The 19095-nt window shown below is 36.5% G+C and overlaps 1 protein-coding gene across 2 annotated transcripts; it reads left to right on the top strand.

The window, feature by feature from the left end:
• The first annotated feature begins 4096 nt into the window (after positions 1 to 4096).
• LOC105325385 (acid phosphatase type 7) lies at positions 4097 to 17128 on the top strand. 2 transcript variants are annotated; one of them, XM_011424918.4, is made up of 9 exons: positions 4097 to 4306; positions 9534 to 9751; positions 10093 to 10203; positions 10495 to 10650; positions 10773 to 10848; positions 11337 to 11454; positions 11974 to 12177; positions 14550 to 14740; positions 15177 to 17128. In XM_011424918.4, the coding sequence occupies exons 1-9, from the start codon at positions 4249 to 4251 to the stop codon at positions 15671 to 15673; spliced, it is 1629 nt and encodes a 542-aa protein (XP_011423220.3). In that variant the 5' UTR covers positions 4097 to 4248; the 3' UTR covers positions 15674 to 17128. The 2 variants fall into 2 exon arrangements, with proteins under 2 accessions (XP_011423220.3, XP_065934041.1); XM_066077969.1 differs by lacking the exon at positions 4097 to 4306 and adding an exon at positions 7330 to 7363.
• Positions 17129 to 19095: the final 1967 nt, after the last annotated feature.

The following is a 19095-nucleotide window of genomic DNA, read 5'->3' as shown; positions in this document are numbered from 1 at the left end:
TTCTTATACACAATGATAGAGATACAGGAATATATGAAATTTTAAATTACCAAATTGATGATATTTTTTAAATCTTATTTACAAAACAGACTTTTAAGCTCAGTATTTATTTCAAAAATGTTTAGTCTATATTTTTAACGATTTTATTGATATTGATAAATTGCCGACTAGTTTAGCTGATCAGGCGATGTTTATACCTGTGTAAGCGTAATAATGCCTTTTCTTTTATAGATTGGGCCTTGGCTCCATATTAATTTTTGTCATAGTCTATATATTAAGGTTTAAAGGAAATCAAACCAATTTCAATCAACAAAAACGTGGTGAGATGACCCACTATACTTTAAATTTCATTTTGTATCCCAGCGCTTGAACGTTTTAGAAAAATGCTACAAGTCCATAAATTCGTGTTTAAAGTCACATATAGCATTTAACAATGAAGTTTGTTGTGACTGATATGGCTCAGTGGTTAGAACACCAGACATTAGGTAACATTATAGACCTAGGGCATTTAAGTTGTGGGCTCGATACCACCAAAACTTTTGAATTTTTTTTCTTATTGTTTGTTAACATAATCAAAACTGAATATTATAGTTAGAAATGGTGCTTTTGTTTACTTGTTTAACATTATCAAGTATATTTAGTTATAAAAAATTAAATTTGAAATTGTATTTTAAGACTAAACCAAATGAGCATTTGCGATATCTTGTTCCCCCATCTTCTTTGGTAGACATAATCTAGAAACAGTTTCCAACAATTTGAAACAAAAAAGGGCTAACCTAAAAAAGTTATATTCCTTTGTTTCTAAAAGTTATTTAGAATCTAATCCTGCAAAAATGAGGTCACGACGCGTTGTCAAAATCGGTGTTTTGTAAACAATTATATTGTATAATGTTTAGAGTACTATCTCTATAAATTGGTCATAAAAGCAATAATATTGAAACCTCAAATTAAGTATTGTTGGGATATTCTATGTACCAACTAATGACGGGATATTTTGTTTTGTTTACTAGGTATGATTAACTAAAGACAGATAGTCCTCTCTGATTAAAAGCGTTAACGTCGCCAACGTCACGGCGCAACGAGAAGTATAAGCAGTATGGATCTAACTCGGGGTGGGGTGGGGGGGGGGGGCTATATAAATGTGAAAACGCTCAATAGTGTAAAAAATATGTAAACAAATAATTTGCACATTTGTATTTAACTGTAATACATTTTGTGGAGGTGATGGTAGTTGTACAAATGTAATTTAAACCTCAAGCAGCCCGAAAGAGAGTAGAATATCTGTAAATATATGGTCAAATTAGAAACAAACTCCTATAACGTATAGGGTTTTCCTTGCTGTAAACTCAGAGACACACGGTAAGAAAATGAAAACTTTTAAGAACTAACGTATGATTCTCGAACAAATATGCTAATACATGTAAGACGTCAAGGGTACAGTGCCATTTAAAAGGCACACGAGACAAAGCGTGATGTAAAGATAGAATATTTCTATAAACTGTGTGCGTGTCAATATGTTAATTATGACTTTCATGAAAATATATAATAGACAGCCACATTGTCTTTGTATTTTTATTGACCCTCGTATACTTCCTATGAATTTTATTTTAATGTCATTTTGTTAATTTACTGTATATGATTATACATGTACTCCTAAAAAGTGTGGGTGTCAGCTCCTCAATGGTCCCAAAAAGTGGGGGCCAAGTCCTTCGTAATTCTATTTTTTATATGTAAATTTAAGAAAAAATCATCGCTGTGACCAAAATGCAGGGGGACCAGCCGATCCCCCCGTCTGATGCTACTTCTCTGACGTGTGTTGTGAGAACAAGTGGAAGGACCTACGACGTAGGGTTATTTCTGTTTGCAACGCACGGTTTCCATAAAAAGATGTAGTCATAAATTTCTTAACAATAATTTTTTTTTCATGAGCTACATGTATAAGTCAGTGAAACTGTTTAGCTTGTGAAAAAAAGAAAAAAACAAACAGATATTTCTGACCAGTTCTGCTGCATGTGTGATTAAAAATGTCGATCACTAAAAACCATCGAAACATTTCGTTAACAAATATAGTAGATATAATTCACACCTAATAAAGACGTTATATTCCACAGTAAATTACTGTATCTACATAGTTACGAAGTATATTATCCATACATGTATCCCGAATTGATAATGTACGTATGACGCAATATAAGATGACAGTTGTTTCCCTTTTCTTTGAAGATCAGTTATCTGATGATTGCTATATTAGTTAACGTTTAGCTTTTGCATACTTATGTTTGATATTTTGTTTTACGTAACTCATATTCATTACTTTATGCCGACTTGGCAATTGTCAATAAATGAACAGAATTGACGAATGACCAAATGGACAGGTATAATCGCATTCAATTGACGTTCAGGACGTCGACACTTTCAAGTACCCGCGCGCTGTCTGACCACTTTGGATGTCAACAAAACCTCACTTCGTCGTACTTTTATTAAAGCCTCACTTCGTTGTATTAAAGCCTCACTTTGTCGTACTAAGGCCTCACTTCGATGTACTAAAGCCTCACTTCATTGTACTAAATCCACACTTCGTTGTTCTAAAGCCTCACTTCGTTGTACTAAATCCACACTTCGTTGTACTAAAGTCTCACTTCGTTGTACTAAACTTCGTTGTACTAAAGCCTCACTTCGTTGTACTAAAGCCTCACTTTGTTGTACTAAAGCCTCACTTCGTTGTACTAAAGTCTCACTTCGTTGTACTAAAGCCTCACTTTGTTGTACTAAAGCCTCACTTCGTTGTACTAAAGTCTCACTTCGTTGTACTAAAGCCTCACTTTGTTGTACTAAAGCCAGTCCCTGGTATTTCACTTCATTGCAGTCTGAACGGGAGTATGATGTCTGTATGCTAAGGTTCCCCATACGGATACGTGCACAGTGAAATTCATTTGTTAACCAACATTTTCCGAGGACATTATTATACCGTGATATGCATCTAATGATTGCTTAAACTTTACGATTAATGCTCATTTTCACAGTGCTTGTAATGCTTTAATAGGAAAAGTGTAATTATTGTTTTCCAACTTTTTTCTTAAAATCAGATATTAAGAGTTAATCATCGAATGAGGTGGCAGGAAGTAAATGTTGCGCTGCATCGGGGAAGTCGTAAAATGTCAAATGCCTTTGGTTTTTTGTTTTTTTTATTATTTTGCTGGATAAATTCCCTATGAATCTTAACGATTTATTTAATTACTGGGTGTTATATTTTCGCCACAATTTATTTGAAAATTCAATGTAATTTGATACACTAAGTTGGTGATGGTAGAGAAAAAAATCGCAATTAATAAGAACAGATAATACTTATCATTTAAATATGTTAAAACCAAGTCACTTAACTGAACTAAGCATTTAAATACGAATACGTCACAAAAACTTAAAACCATAAACCGAGGAATTTTCACCTATATATATATATATATATATATATATATATATATATATATATATATATATATATATATATATATATATATATATATATATATATATATATATATATAAGCACTAAAAATAACCAATGACACGAACAATAAAGTAAAATATTGTCAAATTTTCGGGACGACCCGTCCCTTCTTCAGGACAACAAAGTAAAAACTACATATGAAAGAAGAAAAACATCTCTAAAACTACCACTAAACTAAATAATATATAAAAACTAAATAATGTATAAACACCGGATCGAAACGTGGCAGCTATGTAGATACTAAACAAAGGGGTAATATATTTAAAATTTCCCACTTCAGGCAAATAATATACAGTATTCATGTTAAAGCCTACTCCAAATTCGCAGTCCTGGGGGCCCGGGCCTGTCCCAAGGTCAGCTCTGCGTCGCACGATTAATAGAGATTAAGGCATATCATTTAAGGGGAAAACTATCTTTTTAACGGCTTCTTTGTTATCGGAAGAAAAATAAAAAGCTTTCAGTGCAGGAATGATTTTTGCACCGAATGGCGCTGAAATTAAAGAATAATCGGAATGCGCTGTATTGCCGGGATCGGTAACGCCTTTACTTAGATCACGTGTCCTCGATGAGCGCTCAGTGCGCGAGTGATCGATTTGAAGATGCTAGCTCTCTCCGTGTTTTTTTTTTTTACTTCCTATATCAGCTGACAGTGCGGATCTTACATGTAGAGCTGGCTACCTGTACGGCGCTCTGACGCGGTCTTCATTCGTGTACCGCCGGGGGGACGGGTACTGGTCAACATGTGCGCTCTGCTGTCAGCTGTCTTCCTGATTCTGGCGACACAGCTCTCCATTTCAGGTAAGTTTTCAGTGAAGTTGCTCACTTAAGATGTAAAATAGGCGAGGTATCCAACCGTTATTTTTTTTATAGAAAGAAGAAATCTGTTTTCCTTTTTTTATTGACAAAACAAGGGAAAAAATCAAAATGTAATTTATGTAACTATATTATCTTCTTCATCAATCATACACCCCAACTTTTAATAAATATTTAAGGTTAATTAATAAGCATCGGTGTTTTACGCGGAAGCTCACCAAGAGCATTTTGTCATTATAATGACTGTTCACCAAAAAAACTTTTTTCGCTGTATTTTTTTTACTTTTTGCTCGTAAATAGAATTTCAAATTTACGGCAAAATTTCCGTAATGATATTTCAAGCTCCAATGTTATTTAATTGTATCATAATACTATAAGTAAAATATACAAACGATTATAATTATTTTTAATGTATATAATGCAAAACGATACGATTTTGAACAAAAAAATAAATATATATTATTCGTTTACTTTTTTGTTTGCAAAATCATGTAAAGTATACTTCTATACACGACATTTTATGGAGATGTTTAACATTTTTCGTCCGGCTTCCTCCTAGTGTGTCTCCCCATGTACAAACATCCTTAACATCACGAACTCTCTTTTTAAAATCGCCGGAATTTGATGAATACAATAATCCCTAGATTATGATTAATACACTTGAAAACGGATGCATGGATTTATTTGACGGGCGGATGTTAATGCTGCTCACGAAGCAAAACTCTCTCTCTCTCTCTCTCTCTCTCTCTCTCTCTCTCTCTCTCTCTCTCTCTCTCTCTCATATACATGTATTTAGAAAATAAAATCAAGAGGGGTTATTTTTTGCAAGTTCAAATACCCCCAACCCAAACAGAAACTCATGTCACATGTTTATCAATACAGCTACGTTAAATTGTTAAACATTTACACAGGCATGCAAAATACATGTACAAATGTAGCTTAACTTTTTTAAGAAACATACAGTCAAAAATGCTTACATCGAGAAGAAATCCGGAAAACATAATACTGCTTGTTGCATTTTTTATTTTTTGTTGCTTACGTCGACAGTTATTTTTATTAAGTTGATTTGCTAAAGTACAACATTAAGTTCACAATTTCGTCAGCATAATGTCTAATTTTTTTTTTTCATGAAAGTCTACGCTTGTTTACTCATAATTAGCACAGCGATTTTGAGGTAAATTTTAATAACTCCATGCTGTGTTCTGGTTATAATAAACTGCGCCTGTTAGTTAACGCAGTGGAAATCAAAGTCGGGGACAGAAGTACAGTCATCAAAAGTACAAACATTTTGCTCTTGGTTAAATTGGTTATTATCACTCATAATGGCGGGTTTCACGGCGCGCTGCTGTAGCCTGAGATGACACCGACTCCAGGTACAGATCGACTGCTTATCAATACGATACAGTGCTGAGAATATCTCTACATTGCCACATTGATATAAAGAGTCTTATATTCGAATTATCTCTTGAAAGAATATTACCCTACCACACACTTCCCGCCAGATATACGCGGCATATATACTTTACAGCTTCCGTCTTTTGGTACTCTCAGTACTTTGATTACGTACTGTTAAGTGTTAGTACAATAGTCTACCAAATCAATCGATAACGGTTGGGTCTGCGCCGTAATCTGTTTGTGTGTGAGTGTTTGATGAAGTTCTAGGCAGGTGTCGTCAGAGAACCGACTGTGTCAACCTGGGTAATCCTTACATAACCGGGCGAGATCTATTGCTTTAATTAACACTCGATATCCATTATTGAGGGCTCTGTTTCAATGGACGACATCACACTAGATTACGCTATTTGTCTTGTCTTCCTCGCCGAGTTTCTAACAGTAAACTTTATGTCGATCACTGTTATAATTACATGATTACTGCTGTCCAGCAAACGCACCTGCCCCTCTCTCTCTCTCTCTCTCTCTCTCTCTCTCTCTCTCTCTCTCTCTCTCTCTCTCTCTCTCTCTCTCTCTCTCGTTGTAGCTTTCTGAAATCGGTATAACTCTTTCAGGTGTTTAAGGGTGAAAACTCCCATGGGGTGGGTCTTGATCATGAGAATTTCTAAGCTCGTACCCGCTTCTGAAAAACAAACACGAACCCGGATGTGTGCAGGCAACATGTATGATTTATTGGGGATAAATCGTGTACAATTTTTACTTACACGATTTATTATATTTGCGAATCCTTTTCAGAAATTGTTTTTATTGTGGTCATGAGCTTAATCTGAACCATTTTTACCTCACACAAGTTTTATATTTAATCTTTAGAGTGTTGGTTTTCTGAGTACTTGTACTATATCCATTTATTGACGTAAACAATGTCTTTTCAAATCACTGACAGGTTTTTAATTATAAAATTTATGGTTCGCCCTACATGCCACGTGAAGACAAGTAATAATAATACATTTTATTGCAGCAAGGATTTTAAAATTCTTTGCCAGGATTAAATGTACTGAATTCAAATAACATTTATTGTAACTAATAGTAATTAGTGAAATTCTAATTAGGTCACCGACCAGCATGTTTGTGAGAGTGTTCACCTGCATTCATCAGCTGATCACACTTAATCACCTTCTTGATCGATCTACGTACTCTGTTATAAACCAGATTTACATTTCACCCCCGGCGCTGTTTTTACACCAAATACTGGTCACTGTTTCCCCAACCCGCTGTGTCATTCATTTTTATGACACAAAAACTCATCTAATTATGAAATCCTCCTGTGCTGAGACGTTAGACACAGGAAGCTGGGGCTGACTCAGGGGTGTCCAGTGTACTCTAGTGTACCCTAGTGTACATGTACTTTAACCACTCGCTTCCTGTTGACGGCGTTTCTACGGATACCCGCTCCGGAAGAACCAGTCATATTTCTCAAATCAAGGAGGCTTATCCCGATGATAAGTTAAATCTCCGAGAATCCGGAAAAATATCTAAGGCGAATTGAAGTATTTTATAAGGGGTTCTTGTCGAATTGTTTTATCTGATCGAGGGATCATCGGTAGACGCAAAGATGAATCTTCACCATTAACATGTCTACTACCCCTACTTGTAAGTTTTTTCAATAAAAGTCCTCTTATGCTGTACACTAATCTACCCTCGGAAGTCATCGGTACTTTACCTTAACCGCCCGCAGCGAATCATTATTTCCATTGCATGAAGCATCCCATAGGAAACAGGCAGCGTCAAGACCATGTAACCGATGGCTGACTTCATCGCAAGATGATTTTTTCACTTTTTTATTATCTTTTATCTCAGTAACATAATGAACGCTACTCTTTATTCCATTCCATTTGTATACCCCAGGACTGTTGTTTCAGCTGGTGCAAGTGCACTTGATCACATGCAATAAAGTATCTTCCGCCAGAGGACTATGGGTATAGTTTGTCTACGCTAACCCACAGTTCAAACGGCCTTGCCACCAATGCAAACTCGACGAATGATGACAGAAAACAGAATAAAAATCCAGAAAACCTCAAATTACCCAAACCTCTAAATATGACATATTCAGTATTTGACTTGAGTGCACACATCGCCGTTTTTGTTCATTAATTGCACTTGTAAATAAGACCGGTCCGGATTCCCCTCCCTGAAAAATTCAAACTTTATAAATTCATATGACCCCCTCCTCCAGCAAACAAAAATGTCCAGCGGATCCTCATGGGAAATTTTCTGGTTTTGCATGATATGTTTAGCAAAAATTAGAATAAATTCTGACAAACTGCAATAAAAACATGTTCAAATATATGTTTGTACCGATAAGGTATATAAATCAAAGAGAAATTATTTGCATTGTACTATTTGGGCGGGAAGACATTAACTTTGAGCCCTTTGAGCTATTGCTATATTACATTGCAGGGACAACACATTACCGCATTTTAACGCTTATGTACCAATGTATTCGGGGTTTTTTGTTGTTGCTCTTTTGTTCTTTTTAATGAGAAAGATTGCCTCATACAATTTAGTCAATTTTTAGGTTCTAAAATTAAATACTGCACAGAACTCTCTACAAAAGAGGCCTCTTATATCTTAACGCAGGGAAGCTGATGCTCCACGTGAAAATCGATCGACACAGTTCCCCCACGGCAGGGACATAAACCACTTTTGATGTTTGGAAGCTAATTAAGATGTTAAGAACTTGTTTCTAAGTAAAAGGCATGCTTTATCACATTGGAAAAAAGTAAAGCTTTCATCTCATTCCGGAAATTTAGATCACAGTCAATTATCATCAGGTCGTCACAAACACACTACGGCCGACGCGGATCCCGTGTTTTCTCGCGACCCCGTATGGACTCAGTGCCCGAGTCCTCGGTATATAAACTCAGAGAACTCGTCAAAATTATACTCACTGTGTCTAACAGGTCACAGTGAGGGAAGCACCTGATTGTCTTTCAGGTCAAAGTGAGACAGCTCTTGAAGATTAAGTCCGCGGTATTAACTGCCAAGCGGGTCACAGGGAAAGAAACGCTTGAGTTTCCGGTATAAACTGTCAATCATAGCAAAGTGTGTCCCCGGTATATGAACTGTCAGTCATGTCTTAGTGAGAGAAACACTTGGGTCTCGGGAATAAACTGTCTATCAGATCACAGTGGGAAAAGCGTTTGATTCTTTGGTAAAAACTGTCTATCAGATTACAGTGGGAAAAGCGTTTGATACTCTGGTATAAACTGTTGATCAAGTCACAGTGAGAGAAGCGCTTGTGTCCTCGGTGTGAACTGTTGATCATGTCACAGTGAGAGAAGCGCTTGTGTCCTCGGTATGAACTGTCAATCAGATCGAGGTGAGAGAAGTGCTTGATAAACTGTATCAACGGTAACGCGCGGAATACGATTTGTCCGCACAGCCTTCGTGTCTTATAGCTAGGACCGACGAAATTCAAAAAAAGTATTCAATGAAAAAAATAACCCTTATTCTAGTTGTTCAGGTTTGATGAGAAAATAAAATACTACATAGAAGGGGGACTTCATTCTTGTTTTTAAAAGAGGTATTCTATGCATATGCATGTACATGTACGAAGACTAGTATGTGCCAGTTTTCCTGTTCCTGATTCGTTTGTCAGTAGGTGTTCACCTTAGCTTGCTCTTACTACATGTATGTACATTACATACCGTACCTACTTACCTACCTGATGACGTGTCTTACTTGGGATTTATTCTTAAAACTAGTAATTCGTTGAAAACTAATTTTTGATATTAATCGAATTCTATGCTATTTGTTTCAGGTGTTGACGCGCTGGATGTTCCCGAACAGATTCACATCAGCTTTGGAGACCGCCCCGACATCATGGTGGTCATGTGGTCTTGTAAATCACACATCACATGTCACGTGGCTTATGGAACCTCCGCCGAGAACATGACAAATCATTCCACCAGTTACACTTCGACATTAAATCTGGATAGTTGGAACGCTTTGAAAATTATTTATAGAGCAGAGCTTAAGGTACGTCATGTTGATGTACCATTAAATGATGATTGGTAATAAAGAAAATTTTGAACTTGCATAAAATGTCAGATTAATTCCTGACTTGCCAGCTTGTATCAATCGTATCTACATATATTTAATTAAAATTAAAAGTATGATGATAAGCATGGAGATAACATGCAACTGAAAATTCCACATCAAAAAAAACAAAGTAAAGGTGTCACTTTTTTGTCTTTGGATGGTACAATGTAGTAATTGATGTATAGTCGAGGAAAAACACTTGTAATTAAACCGCAACTATATTACGTATTTCTTGATTTGTTCTTGAAACAGGTATAAGGTTTGTGGTAATTTTGCAGGGCCTATCAGCTGGCAGACGACATTTCTATCAGGTCCGATGCACTCAAAATGGAGGTCAAGGTCACACCAACAGTTCCGTGTTCTCTTTCAGGACGCCGGATGCAAAAACGGTAAATTCCTGTCCCTTTTCCAACTGATAAAAAGATTCAGGGAAAAAATCGATGCGGACTACATTCTGTTACATTCCAGTCTCCTTGTAAGCGCTGCTTGTTTACTAGTAGCTCCGGGGATCTTAAATTAATCATGCAGAAACAACACGTAGTCTTTTTAAAAACTAATTTGATAGGTACATACATCCAAATATATTCTGTCAATATCATTATACTGTAGGCTAACTAGCTTCTAAGATTCTTATCTCGTTAACAATTCATTTATAAAAAAAATCATCTTTTTTTCTGAAGGACAGACAAGCAAAGTTTCTTATGTATGGTGACTTGGGTGCAGTGGGGGGCATCCCAACATTCCCTGCTCTACTTGATGACGTCACAAAAAATAACTATGACGCTGTGTGGCATGTTGGTGACTTCGGTTATGACCTTCATTCTAATGGCGGAAAGGTATGCACATCTTTGAACTCCTATATTGATATTTACGATTTACGATAATTTTTTAACAATGAGTCGTTTTTTCCTGATTAATTTCTTTGAATTTCCCATCACCAATAATTCTTTTATCATAGGTAGGCGACGACTTTATGAGAAAAATTGAAGCTATAGCAGCAAGAATTGCCTACATGACGTCACCCGGTAACCATGGTAACAATTCTTTTTATCATTTTGAAAGGTTTTTTTTTTGTCTTGTAATTTGTAATAAGATCATGATACTCTGAAAAATAAGCGCCAAAGGAACAAGAAAGATTTACATGTAATGATGTAAATCCAACCTTTCACTCATTGGTAGTGCGACCATTCACACCCAGTTAATTTTACGAGTGTGTCTCACATCCTATGCTGGGGGGGGGGGGGGGGGGGGGTCCTGCACCTCTTCCCCCTTTTCAAGCGGTCATTGCCTTGGCTACAAGCTGCTCTTTATCACATATCGAAGACAATAATTTGCATGTACCACGATTTAAAAGGATAATGAATGACATGATTTCAGGATTTCGGGTTTTATAGTTCCTACTCTCGATACACGAGAACTGCAACGTAAATCTTAAAAACGATCATGTTTTAGATTTAAAATGGTTTCTGACTAAATGTCACAAAAGTTGTTTAATTAAGTGATTTTCTGTGACTGTTGGCAGAGCTGGAGAAAGACATGCATCACTACAGGGTGAGGTTCTCCATGCCCGGGGGAGGCTGGCCCATGGGGCACGACAGACTGTGGTACAGCGTGGACATAGGGCCAGTTCACTTCATCAGGTAAATATGCACGTGTTTCATCAGGTAAATGTGCACGTGTTTTATCAGGTAAATATTCATCTGCTTAATCATTTTAAAATACAAGAGTTTCATAAGGTAAAATATACACGTGTTTCATCCCGTAAATATACAAGCGTACGTTTCATCAGGTAAATATACCTGTGTTTCATTAGGAAAATATTCACGTATTTCATTTTTAGGGTTAATATTCACGTTTCATCAGAATGACATTCGTGCTTTTCATAACGTTAATACAAGACAGGTGTTTTATCAGGTAGAAATGACTTATGTGTTTATCTAATTGGTTTAAATCTGTTAGAAAATTCTACAGATTCGGGGGAGAATATTTTGTCATTGTTTGAATTCAAGACTTTTTCACTCATTTAAAGGAGTCGTAATTTGGGCTACAATTTCCCACTATGTTTAAACCAATTTCCCCTGCCTGCAATTCCAGGTTGTGTATACAGATATCATATCGCGTCCTATGTCTTCGTTACGATTTGCTTCTCATTTTTACAGCTATTCCACCGAGGTATTTTTCATCGAAAATCAAGATTACGTGTGTAAGCAATATGACTGGCTGCTAAAAGACCTCATAAAAGCCAATCAAAATCGCCACAGTAGACCTTGGGTCGTTGCCATGGGACATCGACCGATGTACTGCTCCAACAAGAACATTGACGACTGTACCGGGCGAATCCTTGGTTACTGGGTCAAATACGGGTAAGAAAGAAAGGTCAAGGTCATTATCATAATGACCTGTACAATTAATATTATTATACTTTCATATTAAATACTGAAATCTGATTGGTTAAGACGCAGATGGTAATCCGTTCTATTACCCTCAGCGTTAGCAACACACTTGGCAACGGGTAACACTATTACCTAATCAAAGGGATTTTGTTGTTTTATTACAAATGAAATATTTTCGTCTATTTTGTATGTGTATTCAGATTTGCAAGTGATCTATTGAACTGCCGGTCAATAGACTGCGATCTATAAGACCGCTGGTCAAAAGACTGTGATCTATTGGACCGCCGGTCAATAGACTGCGATCTATTGGACCGGCAACGTATTTTAGAAAAAGTGAAACTTCTATAAAATTAAAAGATAACTTTATTATGTTTATTTTACAATTGTTCTTAAAATTTATCTTCATGATATGAAAACCTTCGATCTGTAATTTATAATTGTAAACACAAAATACTAAAAACGGAATTAGGTAATAAAACAATTATTTAATGCTTGAACAGTCAATAGACCCGAATTTTTTTCCCTTGGTGCAGAGAACAGCTCAGTATGATCTATTGCCCTCGGCCGTTGGCCTCGGGCAATAGATCATACTGAGCTGTTCCCTACAGGGAAAAATATTCGGGTCTATCGACTGCTCAAGCATTAAATAATTGTATAAACGAATTGTTAAATGTATGCGCGTAAATTATGCGCTTACGGTTTGCCGTAGAATTCATTTCATTTCTATATAAAAGCAGTAAAATTTTCTTTAAAACTAAGACATTCCGTATAATAAAATGATTAAGGCCTGCTTCGCGTCGGTTGACAATGGCTTTCTCGGGGTGTCAATTTCAACAGTTACCCTCCCAAACAGGCACTATTTAGAACCATTTTAACAAGAGCTTGGACTTTGGGTAGTTGTGTCAAACAGCAACGTGACATAGGCCTGTCTATTTCATTGCTGGCCACTCAGCCACTGCTCTTTGAAATCAACAAGATTTGTCTGGCTTTTGAGGCAAGACTACGAAATCGGTGCATATTTCGCTTGAAACCGCGTCATTTTTAACTTGTTTTGACGCAAGAAATAGACAGCTACATCCAACCGAAAGTCCAAGGTCTTGTCATAATGGTTCTATATAATTATGGTGGATGCCCGTAGACTGGTAGATAAGACCACATCGCCACTCGCCAGTCATGTCTTAAGAAAGGACCAAGTGTCTAAATAAATTTTGCCTCTCTTTATAAAGCTGACTTAGCAATTTATACTACACGTGACCTCGGCGTTAGATCTCAGTTCCATGTTTATAGCCGCCGTGCACCCAATTTAATATCAAGTCACATTCTTCTTTTTTCTCTCACAGAATAAAGAATTTTGTATTGATTCTAAGTAATGGCTTGTGATTTATAAATATGCTTCCATTGAAGAATCGTGACCAAATTGATGTGAAAAGACATTGAGAAAATTGAAACACTGCATAGATAAGTGGTGTAGTTCTCGGCTTACACACAGCTAACCCTCTGTAATATTAATCTGCCCCGCCATTATCTGTGACTATAGTGGATCGCATAGCCTGTTACCTAAACATTTACCTCGGGTATTCTTTACTTTTGATATTGATGTCGGTCACTTTGAAATGATTCCGAAATAGCAAACACGTTACGTGACTAAGTTACCCGGTCCTGATGCTGTATGAAGTACATGTGCTCTAAATATAAGGTCTGTGGTTGGGATGAGCAGTTAATGAAATTCCACGGGCTGATGTAGTCACGCTAGATTCCCCTATCTATAGCTCTTAGTTTTTGGTGTTGTGGTCCACCAATCAAATTATATGTACTTCTTATTTGCTGATGTACCAGTGTTTGTTTCGCCGGCCGGAACAGAAAATTTTAACAGATCTTCCTAGCTACCTGTTCAAAGGCGAGAAAAGCAATTATAATAATTCTTTATGACTATAAATGTCCAGAGCGTTTCATTTTGATGCCAATTTCCCTAATCAATAAGTATGTTTATTGAGTTATTTTTTTTAATCAACTATTTCTTATCGTCATGCAACATCTGCATGCACCTCCAGTGTGTGGTTTTTATTTCAGTTATCATTAAAAACTTGTTGAGGAATTTTAGTGAACGACTACACATGTTTTATATTTTAATCTAATTAAATTTATAAATAACCATGGAATATCTTTCCCGCGCTTTCTCTCGATAACGTAATGACGTCCTATAATTTCTAACAGTCTAATGGAGTCATCTGCTCATTTACAAATAATCGTTGATCAAGTTTGATCAAGTTGATCAAGTTTGATGGCGTAATGGAGTACAATAATCTATGATGGCGTAATGGCGTCCTTAATTGTTATTTCAGGCTGGAGGATCTGTTTCAGGCCCAGGGGGTGGACCTCGTGCTCCAGGCTCACGAACACTCCTACGAACGACTGTGGCCGGTCTACGACTACCAGGTCATGGCCAAGAACTACCTCGACCCCCGGGCACCTGTACACGTGATCTCAGGGGCCGCCGGGTGTGGGGAAAATGTTGACTACATGGGAGACCCCAGTAAGTCTGGCCTTCAAGTCGACTACCGTCGTTTAATTTTATTTATGATATATTTTATTTATCTATCATTATTTGGTTCTTTGGGATAGCGTTTTTCCAAAACTTTATTGTTTTTATTTGGTATTGAAATGATAAAATAAAATACTGTTGTTTCATCAAAATTCGTTGAATACCAATTTTCGTTGATTTCGTTGTTAAGTTGATCCACGAAATTAAATGTTCATTGAAGTGCAATTTCTATTAAGATTTTGTATTGATAGGGTCTTTGGCCTTGAATTTACGTATCCTTGAAACTGTGATTTTCACTTTATCCATAAAAACTGATACACTAGCTTGAATATTAATGAAACCACAGTATACAAGGTTATAAAAATCCAGAATGATTAATATATAAACAATATTTGATTTGTACTTGACGAAGTATCTCTAATTTCAGAACCGTGGTCAGCATTCAGAGCAGACACAGCCAGCAGTCACTCCTATGGAAGATTGATAGTAGTCAATCGAACGCACCTTCTGTTTGAACAAGTTTCCGTGGATTTCAACTCAACTATTGACAAATTCTGGTTGGTTCAGAACAATCATGGCCCAAGAATAGGAAACTGGGAGTGTAAGGACGGCTATTACAACAACCACCCTACCTGTAAGTGCCCCCTGCCCTTCCATTACGTCACAGTCGCCGTGTTCGGGGGAGTATTCATTTTCATCGTCATTGCCATGAGTATTTATTTTTGTACCAAATGTTGCCACATTTGCCGATGTTGCCAAAACAAGTGTTGCACAGGAAGTGCAAAGTGTTACACAGGAAGTGCAAAGTGCTGCGATTCTTTTAGCGTGGACCGTGGATTTTGCAGGAACAGGTCGCGGTTAAAAGAGACATCCAGCAGATTTAAGTTACTGGATGACGACGAAGAGGAGGATCTTATTATTTGATTGTGTTTCTGTTATATCGTTCATATTTCATTTGTCTGTCTATGTTTTATATGAAATCCGTCATCATATTACTAGTATGTTATTCCAATGATCGACACATGCGCAGTCGCCCATGACAAATCAGTCTTGAATACATATCAGATCATGATATGCCACATTACTTGAAATCAGGGAACCATTTAAAAAAATCATATGTGATATGCCTTCCATTTGTAAAACTTTCATTTCCAATAAGCGGATCTTTTATATAATGTTCCTGTATATTGTGTATCACAAAGTTGTGTGTTCTTATGATATGTCGTCCCATGGATTTCTGAGATATCATTGTTGTCATGAAACTATGTTTTAATCAATTGAGACGAAAGAAGAGAGGCTGACAGTCTCCCTGTCTGTTTGTCCGTCTGTCTGTCTGTCAGTTTGTCTGTTAATATATAATTACCCACTAATGTCTTTCGTTATAGCTGAAACAGACGAGGGCATTGTTTTATAAAAGAACTTGCTAAAATTAGAAATTACTAAAAGAACACATTTGTACATCTGTCAAATTTTCAGAAACGTTTGAAAAAGCACAAAATTTTTATTAAACAATGAATTGTTTTATATATCTTTTTAATTTTCAAGTTTTTCGTTCTGGTTGGGAGTAAACAATACTCTATTAATAACTTTTCTTAATGTGTCATAAGATAGCATATTATTTTGTAAAAAAGTTGCCCTGGCTTGTCGATCGCTGCTGAAAAATTAATGATATTGAAATGGTATTATAGTGTGAAATCATCAAACACCGTGGTTGCTCAATTTTTGTATATTTTGCGGATATTCATCATGATCATACAATAAAGAAAGAAAAAAATCCTCTGCGATCAAACAAATCAGTATTTATATAAAGCAAATCTACGTAATCACTTTCCCCCGAACTTTTAATAGAAAATCTACAAAAATTGGCCCAAATAGAACGTGAATTACATATATCTACGTAAATATATAGATCCCTGTGCAACGGAAAAAAAAAGTAAACAGATTTCTAAATCAATTGAAAATAACATTTTGAAATAATGTTTAAGCTTGAGGAAACAGTGCAACGTATTGTAATATATCAATGACTTAAGAGACTTCATATGACATATTTACCCCCCCCCCCCCCCCCCCCCCCCCGCGCTTATTAAAACTCAACACCCATTTGAGTTTTACAGTTGCTGAGAGAGGAGCGGATTGTGAATACCATAGAGTGCCTGTGAGTGTTTAATACATTATGTCTGTTAATTGTACATCGAATATCGTCTTATCGTCTCGTCCCCAGAGTTTGTAGGCCAAACGGTCGCTCATTGAGACTGTTTCTGTTCTGACCTCCGACCCCACGGCCCGGCTCCTCTCCATACTGTGTTCACTTGCATGTATTCCGTGTACCGACGTTTTCACAACTGATTTTTACTAAATAAATTCCATTAAGACATGGCGTTTGTTTCTGTGTTGTTTCTTTTTCAGTATTCTAAATGGTTTAACTTTATTTTGTAAACCCTCAAATTCCTTCTTCATTAAAAAAAAACCTGTTAACATTTTTCTTACATTCAAGATCATATTATACTGTTTAGGGGACATAAGTTTTCTAAAAATATTTCTACATGTATGTATGATCGAACAAATATGAAAAAAAATCTAAATCCATTAGAGATTCCTCCAATTAAATTAGAATGGTATCACTAAAGTCCACGGAACTGTTTCATCTCAAATCAACTGGTAACGAGTGTCTTTTGTGACAAGATATTATTTCTGAAGCTGTGAACTATGAGCCCGAGGTTAATGCCATTATGATACAAGATTTAATGATGATTATTTACGTAGGACACGCCATGGCGAGTGAAATCTAAGTAGATGTGTATGCAATTTATATATTAACAATTAATAATGCCGGTAAGAGTATGTATATAGTTAGATTCAGGTTATACATTGTAATCCCACCCGGGGTCTTCATCGGGGTGTAGTAGAAACACCTGAGGAAGAGACTTTATGACCACCATATATGATGTAAAATCAAAAGGCAATTGCTTTTCTGACAACTAAGAAAATGGACATTTATGAACACGTGTGTTACCATGCACGTTTTACGTGTTGTGATTTCTCGAACTTGATCAAGTAGCAGTATAGACGATTTCAACGCCGCTCAAAAACCGCTGTTCCCAGGGTTTTGTGTACTTTAAAAGAAGCAATAAAAGCACTCAAAGTTCAATGGGTCTCCCAAAATTATAAGTCAAGAAATGCACACGTATTGAACCCAAAAACTTCAATCTTTTGCTCTTTATTGAATTTCCGACACGCAGTGCGCGTGATACCAGGAGTTCAGTGCGGAAAATCCCGTGATATGAGGCAGCGACCCGGGGTGCCATCTCCACACAATGGAAACCACAGGGACGGCTCCCGACCAATAAATCTGCTGATCTTTCAATAACAAAGCGATGTAAAGGTGTAATTAAGTTGTACACAGTCATTAATTGTGCAGAACCAATATTTCACTCGACTTTCGGTTCATTAAACCAATTACCGCCTGGTCGTCCATCTTTTGAAAGGAAGCTTAATGAATCTTTAACCGTTGTATATTATACTGAGTGTAATCACCCAATGTGTGCAAGACACCAGAGTCCTTCGTGCAGTGCAACGGGAAATGAAGAAATGAAATTCTGGATCGGCCAGGACAGACAGTCCGTCATACAATGAGAGATCAGTAGACATGGTCCGGTATTACTTCAACCACTTAAAGGGACATTGTCACGATTTTGGTCAAATATTATTTTCTATTTTAATAATTACAATGCTTCAGCAAGGCATTTTTAATAGGCAACCAAAATTTGAGTGTCATTCGTTGAGTTTTAAGCGAGTTACAAAGCTTACAATTCTTTGCTATGTAAGCAAAGCTTTTGTTTACATTCTAAATGTTGAAGTGCAAAATTCCAGTTTTAGACCTAAACTGAATGTGTAGGATTTTTTTTTATTGATGCTTGAAATGAATAAGAAGATAGACAAATCAGCTTGAAAATGATTTTTTACTAGTATATTGAACCAACGCGTAAACAAAAACAGGGCACGAGCCTTGCTTACATGACAAAGAACTGTGAGCCCTGTATATATTGCTTATAACTTAACAATTGACTCTCAAATTTCATTTAATCATTAGAAATGCATTCCTAAAGCATTGTAAATATTAAAAACAGAAAAATAGAATTTGACCAAAATCGTGACCATGTCCCTCTGAAGTACAACTATAAAGACACGCTCCATATATACATGTAACCAAGACAACAGATCTATCATTCTTCATAGTCGGCCATCTTTGATTGGTTTTGATCGTATGATGGCAAAACCATTCAGTTTTTAAATGAGTGCATGCATTCCTGTAACTTATTCCAAGCTCGTGTTAAAATGATTCTAAA

Source organism: Magallana gigas, chromosome 3, assembly GCF_963853765.1.
Source record: "Magallana gigas chromosome 3, xbMagGiga1.1, whole genome shotgun sequence".
Lineage (NCBI taxonomy): Eukaryota > Metazoa > Mollusca > Bivalvia > Ostreida > Ostreidae > Magallana > Magallana gigas.
This window is presented reverse-complemented; position numbering and strand designations above follow the sequence as displayed.

Excerpts from the sequence above, each read along its gene's own strand:
- LOC105325385 (XM_011424918.4), top strand. The coding sequence starts at position 4,249 with ATGTGCGCTCTGCTGTCAGCTGTCTTCCTGATTCTGGCGACACAGCTC. Across the intron at positions 10,651-10,772 it reads TTCATTCTAATGGCGGAAAG|GTAGGCGACGACTTTATGAG; the intron begins GTATGCACATCT and ends CTTTTATCATAG. Across the intron at positions 11,455-11,973 it reads GGGCCAGTTCACTTCATCAG|CTATTCCACCGAGGTATTTT; the intron begins GTAAATATGCAC and ends TCATTTTTACAG.